The sequence below is a fragment of the Rhinatrema bivittatum genome, chromosome 18 (assembly GCF_901001135.1).
Source record: "Rhinatrema bivittatum chromosome 18, aRhiBiv1.1, whole genome shotgun sequence".
Taxonomy (NCBI): domain Eukaryota; kingdom Metazoa; phylum Chordata; class Amphibia; order Gymnophiona; family Rhinatrematidae; genus Rhinatrema; species Rhinatrema bivittatum.
Genome location: NC_042632.1, coordinates 56022085 through 56039449, shown reverse-complemented (window position 1 = coordinate 56039449; position 17365 = coordinate 56022085). Strand labels below are relative to the sequence as shown.

The following is a 17365-nucleotide window of genomic DNA, read 5'->3' as shown; positions in this document are numbered from 1 at the left end:
CCTGACATTGGTTCTGAATCTTCCTCCCTGGAGCTTCAAATCGTGACCCCTGGTTCTGCTGATTTTTTTCCTATGGAAAAGGTTTGTCGTTGTCATTGGATCATTAAAACCTTTCAAGTATCTGAAAGTCTGTATCATATCACCTCTGCTCCTCCTTTCCTCCAGGGTGTACATATTTAGATTCTTCAATCTCTCCTCATAAGTCATTTGATGAAGACCTTCCACCTTTTTGGTCACCCTTCTCTGGACCGCCTCCATCTTGTCTCTGTCTCTTCGGAGATACGGTCTCCAGAACTGAACACAATACTCCAGGTGAGGTCTCACCAAGGACCTGTACAAGGGGATAATCACTTCCCTTTTCTTACTCGATATTCCTCTCTCTATGCAGCCCAGCATTCTTCTGGCTTTAGCTATCGCCTTGTCACATTGTTTCGCCGACTTCAGATCATTAGACACCATCACCCCAAGGTCTCTCTCCTGCTCCGTGCACATCAGCCTTTCTCCCCCCATCGAATACAGTTCATTCGGATTTCCACTCCCCATATGCATGACTTTGCACTTCTTGGCATTGAATGTCAGCTGCCATGTCTTCGACCACTCTTCCATCTTCCTTAAATCCCGTCTCATTCTCTCCACTCCTTCCGGCGTGTCCACTCTGTTGCAGATCTTAGTGTCATCCGCAAAAAGACATACCTTACCTTCTATCCCTTCCGCAATGTCGCTCACAAAGATATTGAAAAGGACCGGTCCCAACACCGATCCCTGCGGTACACCGCTTAAAACCGCTCTCTCTTCAGAGAGAGTTCCATTTACCATCACACATTGTCTTCTGTCCGTCAACCAGTTTGCAATCCAGGCCACCACCTCGGCACTCACTCCTAAGCTTCTCATTTTATTCACCAGTCTCCTGTGCGGGACAGTGTCAAAAGCTTTGCTGAAATCCAAGTAGATGACATCGAGTGCTCTTCCTCGATCCAATTCCTTGGTTACCCAGTCAAAAAAGTCAATCAGATTTGTCTGACAGGATCTTCCAATGGTGAATCCATGCTGCCTCTGGTCCAGCAATTCTCCCGACTGTAGATAGTTCACTATTCTCTCTTTCAACAGTGACTCCATTACTTTTCCCACCACTGAAGTGAGGCTAACCGGTCTGTAGTTACCAGCCTCTTCTCTGTTCCCACTCTTGTGAAGCGGGACCACCACCGCTCTCCTCCAATCATTCGGCACCACTCCCGTTTCTAGGGATCTATTGAATAGGTCACACAGCGGACCTGCCAGCACATCTCTGAGCTCCCTCAGTATTCTGGGATGAACTTCATCAGGCCCCATGGCTTTGTCCACTTTCAGTTTCACCAGCTCTTCCCATACATTTTCTACTGTAAATGGAGTTACATCTACTCCATTCCCCTCCAGTTTCTTGTTAACTAGTGTCGGTCCTTCTCCAGGGTCCTCTTTAGTGAACACAGAACTGAAGTATTCATTTAATATTTCTGCCATTTCTTCGTCTCTCTCCACGCATTGATCCTTTCCACCTTTCAATTTCACTATACCATTTTGAACTTTTCTCTTTTCACTGATATATCTGAAAAATGTTTTGTTACCACTCTTTACCTCTTTGGCAATCCTCTCTTCCGCTTGACTTTTTGCCATCTTGATTAATTTCTTCGTCTCCCTCAGTTCTACCAGATATTCTTCTTTGTGTTCCTCCTTTTGGGATCTTTTATATTTCTTGAATGCTGTTCTTTTAGCCTTTATTTTGTCAGCCACCTCCTTTGAGAACCAGATAGGTTTCATTTTTCTTTTGCTTTTCTTTACTTTTCTAACATATAGATTAGTTGCCTTGGTGATTGCTCCTTTTAGATTGGTCCACTGTTGATCCACATCTCTCTCGTTTTCCCAGCCTTTTAGTTCTTCCTCCAGGTACTTCCCCATTTCATCAAAGTCTGTGTTTTTGAACATCAAAACTTGGGTTTTTGTGCTTCTTTTCAGTGTCCTTTTTGTGATATTAAACCATACCGTTTGATGATCACTGGTGCTGAGGTGGGCACCCACCTGGACGTCTGAGACATTATCTCCATTAGTGAGCACTAAGTCGAGTATAGCTCCTTCTCTCGTGGGTTCCATTACCATTTGTTTGAATAAAGCTACTTGCAGGGCATCTACTATTTCTCTACTATTTTTAGATTCTGCAGATGGGATTCTCCAGTCTACATCTGGCATATTAAAGTCTCCAACGATCACCACTTCTCCTTTCTTTGCTATCCTTTGGATGTCTTCAATCAGATCTCTGTCCAGCTCTTCCTTTTGGTTTGGAGGCCTGTAAACCACTCCAATAAAAATGGATGCCCCATCTTTTTTTAAGTCTGCCCATAGTGCTTCTTCTTTGCCCCATCTTCCTTGCAGCTCAGATGCTTGGATATTGTTTCTGACATATAGAGCCACTCCTCCCCCATTCCTATCCTCTCTGTCCTTCCTTAACAAGTTATAGCCTGGTATTGCCGTATCCCAGTCATGTGTGCGACTGAGGTGGTGTCCTGGCCCGGACTTACAGCAGCCTTGGGCAGGAGTAGGCGATGGTTTGCCGAGTTTGGGAATAGGCCTGCAGGCATTGGGTGTGGGTGGGACGCATCTAAGAGTCCTGGCTGCCTGAATGCATTTGTTTCTGCAGTTAAATTTTTTATTTTATTTATTTATTTAAGTTTTTCTATACCGGCATTCGCGATAAAAATCGCATCATGTCGGTTTACAATTAACAAGTAGATAGGGAACAAAAGGCAATAAATAACATTGATCTAAGTAATAATAATAATAAAATAATAGTAATAGTAGTAAAAAACGTTAAACAAGAGAAGGCTAAGGAATGCAGTTACAATAAAACAAGGGAGTAATATAACTTGGATCAGAGAAAAGAAGCAGGGGTTTAAATATATATAACATATATGTCAGTCAATGTGCTTATAGCGTTGAAGAATTGCCCTTATGAGGTAGGGATATTAATTATTATGATTAAGGCAAAGTCTGAGCGAATAGGTAATAATGGAATAGGTTTAGTTTAGTTCAGGAAAGGCTTTCGTGAATAGCCACGTTTTAAGTCTTTTCCTAAATGTAGGAAGGCAGGGTTCCTGTCGCAAATCTGGTGGGATGGAGTTCCACAATGTTGGTCCTGCAGTGGAGAAAGCCCTGTCTCTGGCGGTTATGTGCCTCATAGATTTGGAGGGTGGTACTTGTAGGGTTTCTCTATAGGATTCTCTGATTGGTCTTTTGGACGTGAATTTTTTGAGAGGAATTTGAAGGGTGAGCTGAGAGTGTTGATGTATAGCTTTGTAAATAATGGTTATGGACTTATATATGATTCTGTAATGAATTGGCAGCCAGTGCAGATCTTTGAGGATTGGTGATATGTGGTCTCTTCTCCGTGTGTTAGTTAATATTCTAGCAGCCGTGTTTTGGACCATCTGAAGGGGTTTGGTGTGAGATGATGGAAGACCTAATAGCAAAGAGTTGCAGTAATCTAGTTTCGAAAAAATTATTGATTGTAGAATAGTTCTGTAGTCATGAAAATGGAAGAGTGGTCTTATTCTTTTTAAGACTTGGATTTTATAGAAGCAGTCCTTAGTAGTTTGATTTATGAATGCTTTTAGGTTTAACCTGTTATCCATGATAGCTCCCAAGTTTCTTACTTGTGGAGTTTGTAAATTGGGTGGAGGGTTTGTGTCGATGTTACTGTTTTCAGATGAAATTAGGAGGAGTTCGTTTTTTGAAGAGTTTAGTATTAGATTAAGGTTTGAGAGGAGTCCATCAATTTTTTGAAGACAGGTTTCCCAGAATTCTAGAGTTTTGGTGTATGATTCCTTGACGGAGATGACTATCTGGACGTCATCTGCATACAGAAAGTGTTTAAGGTTTAAGTTGGTTAGCAGTTGGCAAAGAGGGAGCAGGTAGATATTGAAGAGCGTTGGTGAAAGGGAGGAGCCCTGTGGAACTCCCGTAGATGAAGAGTAGTGTTGAGATTCTTTGTTGTGAATTTTGACTTTGTATTTTCTGTTCCCTAAGAACGATTTGAACCATGATAGTGCTGTTCCTGTTATTCCGATGTTTGCTAATTGGATTAGTAGGGTGGAGTGGTTAACCGTGTCAAAGGCGGCTGAGAGGTCCAGGAGGATCAGTAGATAAGTGTGACCTTTGTCCAGGCCCATGATGAGGTAGTCGGTCAGTGAAATTAGTAGTGATTCGGTGCTTAAAGCTTTTCTGAAGCCATATTGAGATGGGAACAGAATTTTATGTTCTTCGAGGTAGTCGGAGAGTCTGGAGTTAACTAATTTTTCCATTACCTTAGCTATGAAAGGGAGATTGGATATAGGACGGAAATTGGTAGGATCATTAGGCTTTAAGTTGGGTTTTTTTAAGAGCGGTTTGATGGATGCAATTTTCAGGTTGTCCGGGTAGATTCCTTGTGCTAGAGAACAGTTAGTAATGTCTGTCAGAGCATTGGAGATTGTGTCTGGTATTAGCAGGAGAAGTTTGGATGGGATGTGGTCTAAAGGGTGAGATGAAGGTTTCATTTTCTTCAGTGTAGACAGTATTTCAGAATTAGTGATGGGTTCGAAGGATTGTAGAGTAATGTCTTTGTTGTGGTGGAAGTATGTGTTGGGTGGTGTTGAAGTGTTGGTTCTCAGCTGTGTTATTAGGTTGGAGATCTTGTTGCTAAAGAAGAGGGCCAACTCCTCTGCTTTTTCTTGTGCTAGGTTGGCAGGGATGTCAGGAGTCATGGTTTGCAGCATGGTTTGCAGCATTGAACTGCATCCTTGACTAAACTGCAACAATCAAAACTCAAAGAAAAGAAAACTGGGAGAAGAGAGCAGACGTGCAAAGGACATCCCTCTTGCAAGAATCAAAGTGATAGTTCAGGAAGCGCCTGGTTGTTTGCAGGTGACAGGGAGGGAATCAGCTTCAGGCCAGGTTTCTCGATTTCGGCTCAGGCAGTGCTGCAGGATTCCTGCAGGGTTTTCTCTCTCCTTTGCAGGGGATCGCTTACAGGAGCTGGTGGCATTTCACCGCCTGGCGACCGCATATTATTTCCTGCGGATGTACGAGATGGCAGAATACTGCTACCTGAAGGCGCTGGCCCTCTGCCCTCCGCCGCCGCAGTGCACAGAGTGGACCGGGTACTGCTTAAGAGTCTATTACCGCCTGGGGAGCCTGACCCTGCTAAAACTGCAGGTAAGCACTACCAGGGGAAGATCTGATAGCAAAAACTGAATCGGAGTTGTATTTATTGTTGAATGCATTACTCTCTTTTCCAAGAACAAACCCGCCCAGGGCCAGCTTCATAAAACAGATAGAAGTGTCGTCTTTAATATTTCAGCTGCTAACTGCTCAGTACAATGGGTAAACATATTTTTAAAGGTATACTGCTGATTAAAAATTCATTAGTTAATGCAAAAGGGTTCGGTGCTGGACTGAGTTGTATATTTCACTGATACATTCAACTGAGTCACAATAAATCTTTATTTGTAGGTGGCCTTCCCTGAGTTAGCTCAAGGTGGAGAACGATAATATATGATGCAAACACATCATAAAAGATTTTTTACTAACGTGTGCTAACACATTATGCACATTATTGGTAATTCTCACTTCCACGTTGCAGATAATATGGAAAATATTTGAAGTAATGCATGGGAAAAACTTTATAATCTGTGACACATGCAAATACATGTACAGCAGCTCATTAATATTAAAATAGCTTGCCATGCATCACGACAACGCTTTCAATCTCTGTTAGGCTTTCCCCCGAGAGCACTGATGGCGCTAATACACCTGCCGATGATCTCAGTCCCACTTCAGCATTCAGAACCCCAGCCTGTCCCTTGTCTTGAACCCTGACCCCGCCTGACTACCAAAAATGACTCCCCCTTCCCCATGTAGGAACAGTCCTTCCAACCTCCCCAGGCCTGCTGTCCCTCCCATCCCTTGCCCTACTGAAGCTTCAATTGGTCCTGCCCCCCAGCTGACCGGAAGCTTCCTTTTGCCTGTATGCAAGGGCAATAGAGGCCATTTTCTATTTTTTTTCTATCGCTAAAAATAGCGATCTTTAGCAGAGTTTTGGATATGAGGAGAGAGAGGAGTTGAAGATGACTCCTAGGTTACAGGCTGAGGGGACAAGGAGGATTACAGTGTTATTCACAGAAACAGAGAAAGAAGGTTCATGGGCTTAGGGGAAAAGATAGGACGCTCTGTCTTGGCGATGTTGAGTTTAAGGTGGTGCTGGGATAACAGATCTGGGATTGGATTGCTGATGAAATTTCTACACAGAGTAAATTTGGCTATCATCAGCATGAAGATGGTACTGAAAGCCATGAAAGGAAGTCAGAGCACCAGGGGAATTAGTATACGGAGCCCAGGAAACGACCCTCAGCTCCATCAACTGATAGTGGGATGGTAGTAGAGGAAACGTTAAGAGTGCAGTGGAAGAGGTAAGAAGAGCTCTGTGACAGGACAGAGTCTGAAATCCAAGTGAGGACAGAGTATCAAGGAGTAGGGGTCCAGCAATGAGTATTCCCGTGGCCAAGAACATGAGAATGTTTCCGGCTGTGGTAACGTCCTTTCTAAACTGTGCTACTCACCATAGTTCAGTAAATCGCAGAGATCCTAACGCAGGTTAGAAAACAGGGGTGCAAATGTTTTCGCACAAGTAAATGGAAGAAAAACCCTATACAGGTGGTCAAACTGCTGATTCAACAGTACAGCATTGGAGAGTTTTTAACCTGGGCTCATATCGCTCCTTCTCTCTTTTCTGTTTTATCAGGACGCTCAAGATGCTGCCAGCTACTTCCTCTTGGCCTTGGCGGCAGCCACAGAGCTGGGAGATGGAAAGCTTCAAAGGGTCCTTCGAAGGAAACTCGCTCATATCTACAATGAAATCCTCCACGACAGTGAGCAAGCTGTTCGCTTTGTATAGCAGAGCGCTCGCCCCGACATAGGAAAACTCCAACGGACGCGAAAGCAGACAGGACAGACAGCAGACACCCTGGCTTATTCGGACTTGAGACGCATGCGCTTCGTGGAAAGCCCAGTTTGAGAGTAAAGTGCAGGTGGAAGAATGGATCTGACTGGGATGAAGTTGGTTCCGAAGACGTTTCCAGGCAAAGGACTTCAGGATGGGAGCAGTGGACTTGTAGGGAAGGGGGCGATGGGATGTCCAGTGAATAACAAGGGAAAGAGCTGAGGGTTGGTTTTCAAGTTTCCTCGCTTTCTTATGTGCCCACCATGCTGAAGCACCAAAAACTTAGCGAATTAGAAAGTGCGTATATGGGCGAGATGCAGAGAGGGAGAAGTGAAAGGTGGGGTGAGAGACAAACTGAAGTCCAAAACTGACAGCGGAAGTATTTCCTACCAAGAACGTAAAGAGATCGCTGCCTACGTGCATCTCACCCTTCCCCCGAGTAAGGGGTCCTTGTTTTCAGGTGGGATCTGCCCAGCGAAGGGCTGTGCGGGCTCCCATTCCCAGAGGTTTGCCAGTGACACAGGAAGACCTTTTCAAGATGGGGTCCATATCATTGTCGCCTGATTGAACCCAGATAAAGAGGGGAGGGTCTGTGCTGTATGTTCCAGCTCTGTGCCGTCAGTATTTATTTACTGGGTCTGCTGTAAGCTGGTCCCTGTGCAATGCTTTCAATGTGACTCTTGGCACTGCTGCACTTTTTGTAACCTTGATTGCTCTGTACATAAAATTCATCTTTATTTTCTCCAGCGAAGAGTTTCTGCTCTGTAGCAGGGGTGACGTCGACACCGCAGCACTATACACAGTGCTGCTTGTCATCCTTAAACTTATGTGGCTAACTTTGGTGGGATATTTAGTTGTGCAGCTGCATTATTGAATGTAGTCGGCTATCTTAGGTAGCCACATGAGTGCATCTGACTATCTGTAGGACTACTCTATGGCATGACTGGAGTTACTCCCCAGAATGCCCCCAAGTAATCCAGCTAAACTTTAGGCACCTAACTTAGGAGTCTAAATATAGGAGCTCAACTTTTCTGAATAGCAGCCTCTTGATAACCAAGCAGTTCTGTCATCATATGCAGAATACAGAGCGAGTCTTCAGAATAAAATAAAGTGAGAGCCGTGTAGATATTCATCAGGAGACAAGGAATCTACTGCAAACGGGTCAGCGAGGGCTGAATTTCAGCTGCCAAAAGCCTCAGGGGGGATGAAAGTTAGTTCAGTCTCTCTGCTCTGCACTGGGTCCCGCGATTTAGAGTCCTACCTGGGAAGGTAGCAATGTTCAGTCACACTTCCCATGCTACCTCTGGCACCTCCCATTGATACATGCAAACTTTCTATGGAGGTGCACAGCTGGGGAGCGGAGCTGCCATGACACAGGCAGGGCTGGTTCTTCCAATAGCCGAACTAGGTTGTTGCCTAGGACACCTGCAGGTGCCAGCTACCCACTTTTAAGGCATGGCATCACAAAATAAAAGGGAATGGCTGCTGGGCAGATGTGCAGTAGGCAGACAGAGAGGAAACTGGGTGGGTAGGGGAGCTGTGGAGAGAGGGTACTGGACAGGTGGAGAGTGAAAGGGTGCTGAGCAGGTGAGGATGGGTTGGTGTGAGAGAGAGGATGCTGGGCACTGCAAAGAGGGGGCAAGGAGGTTAGGGAGGAGCTGGTGTGCCGAGCAGGGAATGGGGGGGAGAAGGAACGAGGAGGATGCTGGTGAGGGAGAAGGGGATGCTGTGCGGACCGGACGTGGCGGAGAGTGAGAAGGGGATGTTGTGGCAGAGCTGCTGCTGCTGCTAAGCAGGTGGTGGTGGTCGGGGGGAGAGGCCAAGATTGAAGGTTTGTCCAGGGCACGCAATCTCCTTGCACCAGCCCTAAAAACAGGGAGTGTGGCCTTAGCAGAACCCGAGGACACTATGGTATAGAAGTGTAAATAATATTCTAAAAGTACCGTATCCCACAGCCAAAAACGAAATGAGCCAGGAATAAGACGCGGCTAAGAGAGGTAAGAGGTGGAGGAGCTTCCGGGCGGGCTGGCAGGCTGCTTATTTCCTCTCAAAGATTGATTCTGCTGTTTCCACTTGTGACCTGCTTTCTTTGTGCTCTCCCGCTGGCAGGGAATGGATTTTGTTTATTAATCAGATTTCAGAGTCTGCTTTAAGTAGTGAAATGATGTCTCTGGGCCCTGCTGTTTCCACCTGTCGGTAAGAAGCTCTTTCTAAGGTTTCCAAAGAGACAAAGCAGGTGATTACTGGGCACTGCTCACCAGCATTAAATTCACTACAAAGCTGCTATGCTATCAATAAACGTCAGCAATATATATAGCACGTGTGTGTGTGTGTACAGTATAGAGGTAAGACGAGCGTTCACAACCTGAAGCACGTTTCCCCTACAAAGGAATTCAGCCTGGTCTTATTCTTCTGGGGACTCTTTTAGGGGTCCGCAGAGGCAGAAGTTGTGAAAAAGGTTTCCAGGGAGGCTCTTCAGTTCTTACCTGAGAGGGGTAGCATCTGATCTGGCTGCGCTCTGCAGTTCACTGATTTAAGCTGCTGAATTGCACTGAAGCAGGACAGGAGATGCCGCTGTGGGAGCAGGTGGGGCGGGCCTCAGTGAAGAGCCGGTGGGGGAGAGGTGGGTGATGCGGACACTGGGGGGTGTCACTGAGGTAAGTCCCTCCACTGCAGGTGCCACATTAGTGGCGCTAGAGCCGCACTCTTCACGCTGCCAGTCTTACTCTGGATTCTTTTTGGCAAATGCTGGCACCATTAGAACATACGCAGTTACTTCCCTTGCAAATAGGCACAAGTTATTTATTTACCACATTTATATTCTGCTGATCCAAACAGCATAAGAAACTGCAAAGCAGCAAGGGGCTTTCAATCCCCAATAAGAGGAAGTTCGTCAGCCGGTACCGTGAATTGATCTGGTCTGCTTCTCAGTGCTAACCCAGAAGATGGAGAACCTTGGGAATTTTGCAAGGTATTTGAACATTCATGCTTTCAATCTTCCTAAAATGATTGGTAATACCTGTGCTGGGGTATTTGAAGATTTTGCATGTTCCGTGGAGGCTTTTTTCTTGCCTGTTGATGGCAACAGTGATAGACTTGAGAAGGGAGCCTTCCAAGAAAATGATCATTTGACTCTTGACAGTCTGGACATCGCCAACATGCTGGAGAAGTCAATGGAGAGACGCTTCTTGTCACCTTTGTCTTCCCCAGAATGGGCTCTCTGTTTATTAAGCTTGTCTTTTGAAATGGCTTATCTTTATTCTATGGCCAAAAGGTTTGGCTTTTTCCAGATGTTTCTAGAGCAACACACAGAATCACAGGAAAAAAGTTACTGGCAATGCGCCAAGAAGCTTTAACTCTGGGCGTGCGGCTAGGAGTTGGTTTCCCATGTAAATACATTTTTCTTTTTGAATAATGTAAAATATGGGGGGACAGCTAGGCTTCACAGTTGCATTTCCTTTTAGACTCAAAGAAGCTGCGGGGATCTTAATATGATGGGGTTTTTCATCTGGGCTCCGCCAGCAAAGAAATAACTCTGCTGCCAAGCTTTTGTGTTACTTTACCTCTTGTATTATTTCTTAACGGGTTCCCTGCTCAGAGCCTCTCTGTGTTGCTTCCTCCCCCCTACTTTTGGACTCTTAAAGATTCATAAAAAGGAACTCGTTTTTCTAAATCAAATAAACTAATATCTGGGTAACTTCAGGACTGCTTTTACTAAGCAGTTTTCCTGTAGGGTCCAGAATGGGAGAAAACCATTAGTAAACGACCCCTTAACTGGATAACTATGGCCCCCTCGGCACCACTGAAACCGGCAGGATTTTTGAAACCTCTTTCAATGTGAACCTCTATATTTCCTTGTAACTTTGGGCAGAATGGAGGCACTAATGGGGCATCCATGGCAGACGGTCTTCCTGTGTGCCCCATGAATACTTTGCAGGCCGTTCCAAGTCTAGCATTTCCTTTTGCTGAATATATCCCCTTATGACAGTTGTTATTCAGCAGATAATTATTGGTACTCGGCCTCCAGAACTCAAAATGAATTTGGGTGAATTGAAACCCTTAATGCACTCTGGAGAACAAGTTTTCTGTTTGTGGAGCGCACTGCTGACGCTCATGAAAAGGAGAGACTGATGGCGCTATAGAGCCAGGGGTAGTGAGGATGGGTCACCTCACATTATAGAACTGGCCCATGTGTATGAGGTCAGGCACGTGCTCAGGCCACCTTTTATAAACTCTAGAAGACAGAAAGTCATTGTTGCCTTAATCCTGAATCAGACATTTTTTTGGAGTTAGGGAACATTTAGGAGAGAGACAGTGAAAAGACGGGAACATTACTTATTGGCCATCCTAGTACAGTTGGGTTCCTTTGTGCCTAGCTGGTTGCCAGAAAGAGACAGTACTGTGATGCCAGGGCATTAAAAATACATATGGACTTGTTATCATTGCAGTCTTGCTGCCATAAGAAAGAGGAACATCTACTTTTAATGAGACAGTGTAGTCTAATTGGTTGTATATGCAAAAATATGCAAAGTAGATGAGATATTTGTATTTTTCCCAAAAGTACTTTTTCTTCATTTTGCAAATGTTTTCTTTTTAATTCAAAGCAGGAACCTTTGCTGAATTATTTATTTGTTTTAAAGATTTTGTAGCCCGCATCCTCCTATATAATAGTTTGGTGCAGATAACAGAGTAAACACACAGATTAGTTAAACACAAATGTAAAACAATCTTAAAATATACTTGCTTAAAACAATAAAATGTTCCAGAACTACAGTCATGGTACTGAGCACAAGAATTAATAAAATCCTACGCAAATGCCCCCTGATATAAGCCCTATCTGAAACTTTTAAAATCTATACCTAGTCTCAGTTCTTCTGGAAGGGAGTTCCAGAGTACGGGAGCTGACTAGGACATCGCTCTTCTTCCAATGAATTCCCACCTGTATCCGAGGAGAAGAGGATTTGCTGACAGATTTGCAGCTGGTGCTGCCGTGTAAGGGAACGCTGGCTGTCTTCTGCACAGGTCTGCCAGGTTTGTCAGAAGTAATTCATGATTCAGTAACGTTGACATATCCAATGTCATAAAGTCAAAGAAGAGATGGCCAGAAGAAACGCAAGGTAATCCATCATCTCGTGGGCTCCAAAGTTGCAGATACCCCACCCATTTCTAGTCCTGGTCCCCTCAGATCAATGTTGGGGAACACAGGTCATTATGGGAGAAGCTACTCTTTCTTTTGTAGCTTCTGGGAAAGGGTCTACAGGATTCATAGTGCTGAACTCTGACCATTGGTCTAGAAAGTCAACCCAGCACAGCTCACTCATACCAAGATGAGAAAGGAGGCTCGAGAGGTCATAGCATCGTGATTGTTGCGTCAAAGTCACATGGCTCTTATGGACCATCGGCCAATCACTTTACCCAATTACACCATGAGATCTGCCATTTATAACCTTGTGCTCGCTGAATTTAACCCAAGATGCACTGGGAGAGCTGCAGCTGGGAGAGGAGGGGTGCCACAATCAGGACTCTGGTGCATATGCAGAGCTGTGTATGGGGGGGTCCTAGAGGTGGATCAGCAGGGGCTGCAGCTTGGGTAGAATGAGGGGTGGCTGCAGTCAGCACATGTTCATGCTGCATTGTTAAAATTACAACACTGGCTTGATACTCTGGACAAGCCGCAGTAACGGAGAAGCAATGAAACATTAGTTTTAAAGTATGAAACTCAATTAGGCAGTTAATTGCTTTTCAATTTCAGTAAACAAACTGTTTATTGTTTTAATTGGTTTTCTGTGGTTAGGAATCAGCGTGGTGGGGCACAACCGATCACACACATGTGCCTCTGGGGAAGGTTAACTTCCTTACAGGCCCACCTAGGAGCAGGGAGGTTGAACAGAAATGAAAAAGGCACCAGAATTATCTTGGCGGAATTACGAGCTATTCCCTGAGGACCTCCAGTTGTTTGGAGCATAATGAGAAGTCTGGTAAACATCAGCTGTTCCTTAACCCAAGGTGTGATAAGGATAGAAAATGGGCAATTCAGTTTAAACATCTTTTTTTAAATTTTGCGTTGATGTAAATTGTAATTAGAATGGAGATCATAAATATGCATGAAGAGATGATGCCTGCTTCCTTAGCAGAAAAAGAGCCTCACGAGCAGATGCAGAACTGACCCTGCGATGTATTTGGTTCAAGGGCATGGATGAATTTTGGAGTGAGCACTAATTCATTCCTTTGCTCCTGATCCTCTCTGACCTTCCCAAAGACTAATGCCATCGATGCCATGGAAATGCTCTACCATTCCTGGGCAGGGTTAGCGTGTGGGAAGGACAGGTTAGCAGGTATTCACCTGGTTAAACAATGCCCCCCTCACATTAACTCAAGGTTTGTGTAGATTCACAATGAGCGCAGTTTTAGTGGTGTCCGTGGGGGGGAGGGAAGGTTGCTTAGCTCACATCTGCATTTTCAGCTGCCTGCACCTTCCGCAGGTACACCAGTGATGTCACCTTACTCACCTGCAGACTGTATTAATGCCTTGGACTACCCCAAGGCTGGTTTTGAATTCAGCCATGCCAGTATTATTCCATAGCCTTACCTTTACTGTGAAGTGTCCTTGCCTTGGTTCTAAATGTCTTTTATTTTTGATTAATTTTCAGTTAGTGGTTCAGGTTTGTACTCATCAAATGTAGCATTAGCAATTTCTGGGACAGACCTTTCGGCTTCCTGTGAAATGCCCCCCATCTTCTCCTCCCTGAGTGCGTGGTTCATTCTTCCTCTGGTAAGAGGTACAAACCAGGACCGGGCAACGGGGTGGCTTCCCTTACCACGGCTTTTCTAAACATGCCTCTCTTTTAGTTTCTCTCTTGCTAGGAACTGTTGTAGGTTGTGGCGCCTTTTCTAGCAAACAGGGCATAGGACAGCACACAGGGGCCTTAAGGCCCAAACGAGTCTGTTTGATTTATTTCCTGGTGCAGCTTTCTTGAATTTTGTTCCCATTTCACCTGAAGCGCCTTGCCTGGGAGATTGTTCCATGCAAAAAAATGTTTGTAGTAGACGAGTCGCAGAAGGGGCCCTGTGAAACTCATGAACTGCCTTGTTGCTCCGGTAAAATGTATCACATCCTACACAGGTTCCAGTTTCCTCCAAGGCCAGCATGGCTCCTTGATTTCTTACCATCTAAAAGTAAAGACATCTAGGCTTCAGCAGTCTTTAAAATGTAGACCTTTCCAGTGGTGGAGGTTCACGGAGGTGGTGATTGATGGTGAGTGCCTTCCCCCAGAGGGGATTTTTTATTTTTTTTATAAACGTGCTTCCCACGAGGCACAAAGGGGAATTGTTTGCAGTCTGAGGAAGTAGTTGGAGAAGAGATAGTGAGAGGGTAAGGAGTTCTTGTGTACAGCTGGGACCTTCTGGCCCCTCACTCCATGATGAAGACCCAGTTTGAGAGACAAGTAAGAAGATTATTTTTTCTGTTTTTCTTCCCTAGGGAGCCAGAAGGACAGAAGGGGCCTCAGTGGAAGACTGTGGAGAAGCACTGAGACTTGGTCTGAGCTGAAGAGTTCTGAGAAGACACGTAATGACTGTGGGATTGTGAGAATACTGAGAACCCTGGACTGTATTTGCTGAAGTTCTTCCTGTTTTTCTGAACATTTGACTTTTGGACTATTTGGGGGGTTTTCTCTTCTTTGGAACACAATCTTTAGGTGCGCTCTGGATTTTTTGGACTGTGAGACTCCCCCCAGTGGACTGAACCTTGATCCCGGTCCAAAGCCTGTTTTCCCCAACTCTGTACCACAGGGAGGTGACCCCTGAAGAGGGGGTTATCTAAGCCAATTCCATTTCCCTAAGAGAGCCATAAATATGGAAAATGCCTGATTAAGTATAATTACTATGATAAATGCATTAACTGGCAAAATCACTGCTTCTACTCTGACTCCTTTTCCTAGAAGATATTATTATTCTAAATACGTTCTGTGAGCTGAAGGGGGATAGAGAGAATGATAGAAAGCCATTTCCCTGAATCTGGTTAATTACCTGCAGGTGCATCTCTAGAACCACTTTTAGCTATGGGCAAAAGGGACAAATGCCCCAGCCCTGCATAACTGGGTGCTCACTGCATGGACACGGAGGACTGTGCTCCAGGGCCCCTAACCCCAGGCAGCAGAGAACAGCTCCAGCACCTCCTGCCCCAGGCAGCTTGCACTATCAGATGGCTCCCTGTGCCTGACATACCCTCGGGCTAGACATGTCAAAGTCTGAGGCCCTGAGAGTCTTTGTGTAATTACTTATCCCGTCCTCCTGCCCCCTCTCCTCTCAGCCCTTCAACGTTCAGGCAGGTGTGGACTGGGTGGAAGCCTATTTATAGCAGCCTGAGAGATGAACCCTGGTATAAAGCAGCTGCCTTAACCCCAGTGACAGGGGGAACAGACAGGAGATACTGAGCCTGGCCAGAAATGTAAAGGGTTTTCTAGCCACATAGGATAGCGTAACAGAGGGGGACCGGGGGAGAAGCCTGGCCACAGGGTCCACCTATGTTTATTGTGGGTCCCTGATTCAGTTCTGGCTCCGCCCCTGCCTGAGACTTTCTGCAGAGGGAGGAAAGGGGGGTAAGTACTGCTTTACCCTCCCCCCTCCCCCCATCTAAATGCCCCCAGGAAGGGCAGACACAGTCAGCTTTGCAGAAGATGCAGGTCAGAGGGGCCAGAATGGCAAGTTAGGAAAGGTGGGGGTCTGAGTCAGGGCTCCAGGCTCTGCAGGGGATGAGGCAGAGCAGAGCAGTGCAGGAAGAGACAAACATCTTATTTTTAGCCGGAGCAATCTTCTTGAATTACATTTGTTGACAAAAGGCCATAATTGAGTGCTGCCAGTGTGAGATGCTGGTCACATACACAATGAGGCATAATTGCATGAAGACCCAGGCGTCAGAACAGAAGGAATGAAAGAGCAGTTAGGAAGTGGTAACCCAATCCCTTCTTATCACCTCCTCCCTGCTGCCCGATCATTGACCTCCGCTGCCCATTCTCCACGTTTCTCCTAATAGAGGGTATGGAGGGGGGCTCCCTTTATGCTTTGATCACACCTCCCTCTCCAAAACAATTAGGGAGAAGAAAGTCTTCATGCAATTCTTTCTGCTAAAACTCATCTCATGATTTAACCCTTCACAGCCTGCCCTGTCTAAACTCCTTTGACATTCTGCCAGCCAAAAGCATCGGAGCCTTTTCCTCTTACCTTTTTAGTTTTTTAATTAATAAAATTGCATTGTCCGGTAAAGTAATTGTCAGAGTTGACGGGAGTGCTACAAGAGTCCTTCTGACATCTTCCTTTCTCACCGTTATTTTAAAATCCTACATTTAATTCTTAACATTGTTAATGTGAGGAATGGAAATGTCCCTCCTCCCACGCCATGCGGCTCCCATCGTTGGGTTTCTAACAATAATCACTACAACTCCCTAATTCACTTAAGTCAGAAAAGGCTTTTCCTACTCTGCAGACGTCAGAAACGGAAAGTGTGCAGGAGGCGCTGTGATGTGTTCTTGGTCAATGGTTATTGCTGGTTTTCCTGACAGAGCGAGAGGCAATGGGAAGTCAGTAAGTGCCAGGTGTACAAAGCTGGGAAGTGACGGGAAGAGCAAAGATCACCCTGGAATCGTCCCCAGGATGGCTATGCTCTTATTAATCTTTCCTGTTTAAGTAGCCCTGCAGTACCTCAGGCTGAAAGCAAAAGCACTGCCTGCCAAAATCCATCGCTGAATGAAGACCTTCAGACCCTACCCTTGTCAGCCGCTCCTGTCTGCGCTGAGAGCGTGCGTGCAGAAAGCTTCCCTGAACATAAATAAAAAGTGGCTCCTGTAAACGTGCCAGGTTTTCAGCACTTCGCTTTCTGATCGGTCCTGAAATAATCCACACAGAGGCCAAATTCCTGAAGGGCTTCTTTCTTTCCATAAAGATGAAATGAGTTGCTGATAAGCACTCAGAGGGTGGCACCCATGCTGGCAGGAGAGGACAGGCAGCAGCTCGGGAATGGAGGCAAGTAGCTTTTCCAGAGTGTACAGAGGGAATTTGGGTGGCCCCCAGGGGGGGGATGAGAGCTCATCTTGGATCAAGGGGTAGAAGGGCCCTTAGATTGGGGGATTATCCTAAGGACTTGGCCTCTACCTGTGTAAAATGAACTGTATCAGCAGCCCAAGGTGATGCTAAGATTTTTGGGTTGCGACAGCCTTGGAAAACGTAGCAGCACATTTCCACTAGGCTAATAAGAACTCAGGGGCACATATCTATATGTGTATTATATGCATAAATATACTGAGCTCCATATTCAAAAGCCTAGCAAACAGCAAAGTTACCTAAATTGGAAGCACCAGTCTTTTA

The 17365-nt window shown here is 45.4% G+C and overlaps 2 protein-coding genes and 1 long non-coding RNA gene across 19 annotated transcripts in view; 2 read left to right on the top strand and 1 right to left on the bottom strand.

Annotated features, from left to right (window-relative positions):
• SH3TC2 (SH3 domain and tetratricopeptide repeats 2) overlaps positions 1–7745 on the top strand; it is a 35591-nt gene extending 27846 nt beyond the window's left edge. For all 8 annotated transcript variants that reach the window (XM_029583470.1, XM_029583472.1, XM_029583475.1 and 5 more), the window contains 2 exons: positions 5024–5220; positions 6806–7745. In XM_029583470.1, the coding sequence (XP_029439330.1) occupies positions 5024–5220; positions 6806–6958 (350 nt within the window). In that variant the 3' untranslated portion in view covers positions 6959–7745. The remainder of the gene's footprint in view (positions 1–5023; positions 5221–6805) is intronic.
• The window catches only part of ABLIM3 (actin binding LIM protein family member 3), a 286248-nt gene that overhangs the window by 161817 nt on the left and 107066 nt on the right, over positions 1–17365 (bottom strand). The window lies entirely within an intron of this gene.
• LOC115079722 lies at positions 8850–14863 on the top strand. Its single transcript, XR_003853358.1, has 3 exons — positions 8850–9199; positions 9842–9974; positions 14484–14863. It is a non-coding gene; the product is annotated as an uncharacterized LOC115079722 (long non-coding RNA).